This window comes from Frankliniella occidentalis, unplaced genomic scaffold (genome assembly GCF_000697945.3).
Source record: "Frankliniella occidentalis isolate FOCC.00 unplaced genomic scaffold, Focc_3.1 Scaffold1132, whole genome shotgun sequence".
NCBI classification, from domain to species: domain Eukaryota; kingdom Metazoa; phylum Arthropoda; class Insecta; order Thysanoptera; family Thripidae; genus Frankliniella; species Frankliniella occidentalis.
The window spans coordinates 16,365-20,779 of record NW_026268238.1 but is presented as its reverse complement, the minus strand read 5'-3'; the positions used below and the strand labels follow the sequence as shown (position 1 = coordinate 20,779).

Here is a 4,415-nt window from a genome sequence, read left to right as displayed (position 1 = left end):
CCCCCCCCCTGCCGCCCCTACTTGTTTTCTCAACTGTGAGTCTATAAGAGGACATAGGAAATTATTAACATTAAGAACAACTATGTTGTCTTATTTTTATTAGTTTGAACCCACACATATAAACGGCGCCCAATCAGTTTGTTAAAACTTGTCACAACAATCGTTCTCGAAACAGTACATTGCGACCAGAGGGCCTCATTGCCTTAAACGTCAACCCGGGCATTACAGCTGACCCACAAGAACTTGTCGGACGCCTTCCAGGCGTAGCGGAGGATGCTCTTCTGCTGCCAGCCGCCGTCGCCCTCCTTTAGCCCGTGACAGCCCAGGCTGCACTTCTGGCAGTTGCGGCAGTAGTACCTCGGCGCCAGGATGCGCAGCTCGAGCTCCGGGTTGTTCTTCACCAGGGCTCGCACCGCGCCGTCGTGCAGGAAGGCGTGGCCGCAGACCTTCCTCCGGCCCGGGACGGGCAGCAGCGTGAGGGTGCGCAGGGCCGGCGCCGAGGCGGGGGTGACGGCCCTCGCCAGCGCGTCGAGCACCGCGTTGAGCTTCAGGTGGCGCAGGTCCGGCAGCGACGGCAGGACGGCGCGCAGCGACTGCACGTGCGGGTAGTCGGCGTCCCTCCCGCTCCTGCAGGTTTGGACCTCGTCGATGACGGACAGCGACTGCACGCGCGACGGCCAGTTCCGTCCGGTCAGCGCCGCGACCAGACTGTGGCCGACCGCGGCGGCGCCCGTCGGAACCTTGTAGTGCAGGGTGACGGTGCGCAGGTGCTCGGCGCTGCGCAGGAGCGTCTCCGCCTCGCCGACGTGGTCCTGGGTGCCGGGCGTCACGTAGAGCGTCACGCTGCGGAGCGACGGCGCGGACGCCGCCACGGACGCCAGCCCCGGCATGAGCCCGCAGGACAGCGCGCGGAGGTTGGGCGCGCCGCCGGCGAGCAGGCGCCCCGCCGTGGTGGCGTGCATGTCGACGCCGTCCTCGCCAACGCCGAGCTCGACCTCCTCCAGGGTCGCGGCGTGCGCGGCCAGCACGAACGCGACGAAGGGCTCCGTCTCCTGCACGTGCATGCAGGAGAAGACTTTCGGGGACGACTGGGTAGCTCGGTGCAGGCTGACCGCGATGGGTACAGTGTAGGAGCCGCCTGGAAGGCGGAGCCACTCCAAGCCGCTCGTCGACGCCAGCGTGGCGAACAGCAGGCGGATAGGTCCTGGAGGGGGGCCAGCCTCCACGTAATTCAGCTGGTTGGCGACCGTGGTCGTGGTGGCGTAGACCAGGAGCAGTCGCCTGAGCCGGCCCAGCGCCTCCTGGTTGCGGATCGCCAGGGCGACGACCCCGACGGCGTTGGCAAACAGGGGGCAAAGCTTGATCCTCAGCTCGGGCACGGCGCACTTGGTCGCGACGAACAGGCACTGCATCTCCGTCGTCGAGCGGGTGCTAACGCAGACGTCGATGCGCCTCAAGCACGGCGCCAGGCGCAGCGCCTGGCGCACGCCGCCGCCGCTCGAGAGGTGCCGGTGCCGCCACGCGTCCGGGTGCAGGGCGAGCCCGCCGAGACGCTTGCACACGAGGCGGCAGGCCAGGAGGTCCGGCACGTCCACGAACTGCATCACCATCAGCAGCACGTCGTCCGGCAGGTGCTCCATGACCTGCAAGCCAATGAGTCTCGAGCGTGTGGTCGATCACTGGGAGTGCCGTGCAGATAACGTTACCTTGCATGCGACTGGCCCGGAGTGTGACGATGAGCTGATGTGGCCAGGACTGGAGGCGGAGGCGATCCGGTACCGACCGCGATCCGCTACCACCATCTGCTGAATCTGACCTGGGACCTGGGCTGGGACCTGGGACCTGGGAGCGGAGCAGCTGCTGAAGGCTGAAGTCACGCCCCCCCCCCCTCCCCCAGCAAACCGCCGGGACCCACCTTTGCCGGAGAGAGGCCGGGGACATTCCCCATTGTAACGCGGCCGACTGTACTTTCCCTTCCATCACGGCGGCGGGCGGCGGGGAAAACTAAAACTTGTCTCAGCTGGGCTACCTGCCCTGCTGCGCAACGCGTCACACCGAATTGAATTCTACAATATATTTTTTTTCATCGCGATGTTGCGCGGCTAGGATGAATTTGAAGAAACGAGTCACGTGTGTTCCTCGATGAGCGTTGAAAGACAGTCCGCAAGACTGTCTCCAGAGAGAGCAGAAGTTATCTCTGACTGTCTCTTTCGGACGGCAGGGTGCACCCCCCCCCCCCCTCCCACGTCGTCCTCCTGTAGCACAGCAGGGCACGCCTCACGGTGGTACCCACGGATTTTTGTCAAAATTATGAAACTTTAGTCCAATTCAGAATTTGTCTGACCAGAAGTTGATTAATGATTCCCTAAACAGTTTCAACCAATTTTATTTGTTCTAGAAGCATACTTATCAGATAAGTTCACAAACAGGAAAGTTACTGTAATGTACTAATTCTGTCCAACATGCAAAGCGAGGAGGGCCAACTCAAAAAATACAAAGAATACCAAAAAAATACACAGAAATGCATCAAAATACACGTCAAAAATTCTAGAAAAATACAAAGACAATTCAAGAATTACACTCGGAACGTACACAGAAATACACGAGTTGCCCCCCCCCCTTCCCCCTTGACGCAAAGCCAGTTACTAGCCAACTGGAATCAAGGGCGACTGACTACTATTATTGAAAAGGAGATTATACTTTGTAATGTTGATCCACATTAAATTTTTAGGAAAAATGCGTAAACGGCCGTAACCGTAGCTGAGCCTCACTCCCTTCATGAGCCGGCGAATCAGGCGGATGCAGCGCAGCTCCTGGTGGCAGTGCCGGCGGCACGCCTCGCAGGTGTCGACCTCCAGGCAGACATTGAGACAGCGCACGTGCACCTGGAGCGCGGGGTTGTCGGCCAGGAGGGTGGCCATCGACCTGCTGTGCAGGTACGCATGGCCGCACTGGTCCCGGATCTTCGGCTGCAGCCTGAGGGTGCGGAGTGCCGGCGCCGTGACGGGGGTGACGGCCCCGGCCAGCCCGTCGAGCACGACGGCGCTCAGCTCCAGGTGGTGCAGGTACGCCAATGAGGGCAGGGCGGCGAGCAGCGGCTGCAGGTGCCGGTAGCTCCGCTCCCGCTCAGTGAACTCAGTGATCTCCAGGAATTGCAGGCGGGACGGCAGGGACAGGACGAAGGGTCCGTCGTCTTTGTCGACAGACTCGTAAAACAGGCTCAACGACTCTAGCTGGCCTGCGCGTCCCAGGCACTCGTCCAGCAGGACTCTTTCTCGTCCTCTGACGTAAAGTGAGACTTTCCTGAGCGACTGGCACGCGGCGAGCGCCTGGAGCCCCAGGGGCAGGTTGCACGTCAGCTCGCGTAGGTTGGCCAGGCCGCCGAGCTGCGCCGCAATGAAGTCCGAGGTCTCGCTCCAGCGGGGGAGCGAGACTGTCTCCAGGGTCGCGGCGTGCGCGGCCAGCACGAAGCTGACGAAGGGCTCTGTAGCCGGGTTGAGTTTGGCGAGGAGAGTCTTGATGGACGGGCTGGGTGCCGCCCCGGCCGCCCGGGTGAGTAGGGCTGGAGCAGCCGGGTTCGGAAGCATGTCGAAACTACCAATGTCGAGCTCCTCCAGGCCGGCCGCCGACACCGCCGTCGCTAACAGCTTTGCGTCCATATCCTCAGGTACAAAATAAGAGGCCCCACCCCATAGTTTCAGCCGCCTGAGCCGCCCCAGCGCCGCCTGGTTGCGGATCACAGGACCGGCGTGCTTGAACTCGGCCCAGTCCTTGGTCTCACTGACCATCATCTCCAGGTGGGTCACGGCGCACTTGGTCGTGCTGCAGAGCGCGAGCGGCGGATGGCTCATTTCGTGTGTAAGGTTCAGCTTCCACGTCGTGAGGCAAGGCGCCAAACGCAGGGCCTGAACTTCTTGCCGACTGACTGTGACGTTCCGGCGCCGCCACGCGTCCGGGTGCAAGGCCAGTCCCCCGAGCCGCTTGCACACGAGGCGGCAGGCGAGTAGGTCCGGCACCTCCAGGAACTTCATCACCATGAGCAGCACGTCGGCCGGCAGGTCCGCTAGGAGGGGCTCCATTCCCTGTGAACAACAGTAACACAAGGGAGGGGTTCACTACGGGATAGGCGCTCTGTGGGGACCGACGTGGACATGACACTTGTGCTGAGGTCAGAACGGACAGCACTTGTGTGGTAACGAGTGGTAACCCGATAGACCATCAGAACAGTGCTGTTCGCCCCGCGCTCTCCCTTCCGGATACAGTACCTTGTGTGTAGCGCAGGATCGTGGTTTGCCTGCCGCTAGTCTTGCAGTTGAGCTGGCAGCGATGTGTGCGAGGATGCAGATGGACCGCGACTGATGTCAGATGTCACTCACTCAGTACTCGGCGAACTGCGACTGGACAGGAGAAGGGAC

General features: G+C 61.7%; 2 protein-coding genes across 3 annotated transcripts in view; both read right to left on the bottom strand.

Moving 5' to 3' along the window:
* Window positions 1-115: 115 nt before the first annotated feature.
* On the bottom strand, window positions 116-1,794 carry LOC127751808 (uncharacterized). Its single transcript, XM_052275896.1, has 2 exons — window positions 1,707-1,794; window positions 116-1,643 (listed from the first exon to the last, which is right to left on the bottom strand). The coding sequence occupies exon 2, from the start codon at window positions 1,638-1,640 to the stop codon at window positions 204-206; it is 1,437 nt and encodes a 478-aa protein (XP_052131856.1). The 5' UTR covers window positions 1,641-1,643; window positions 1,707-1,794; the 3' UTR covers window positions 116-203.
* A 576-nt stretch (window positions 1,795-2,370) lies between these two features.
* Window positions 2,371-4,415, bottom strand: part of LOC127751807 (uncharacterized) — a 2,398-nt gene continuing 353 nt past the window's right edge. Inside the window, exons 1-2 of one of the 2 annotated variants that reach the window (XM_052275894.1) lie at window positions 4,266-4,390; window positions 2,371-4,082 (exon numbers count right to left, since the gene is read on the bottom strand). In XM_052275894.1, the coding sequence (XP_052131854.1) occupies window positions 2,646-4,079 (1,434 nt within the window). In that variant the 5' untranslated portion in view covers window positions 4,080-4,082; window positions 4,266-4,390 and the 3' untranslated portion in view covers window positions 2,371-2,645. Of the gene's footprint in view, window positions 4,083-4,265; window positions 4,391-4,415 lie in introns of those variants that run through there. The other variant, XM_052275895.1, reaches the window with a different exon arrangement.

Coding starts and splice junctions, on each gene's coding strand:
- LOC127751808 (XM_052275896.1), bottom strand. CDS start 1,640: ATGGAGCACCTGCCGGACGACGTGCTGCTGATGGTGATGCAGTTCGTG.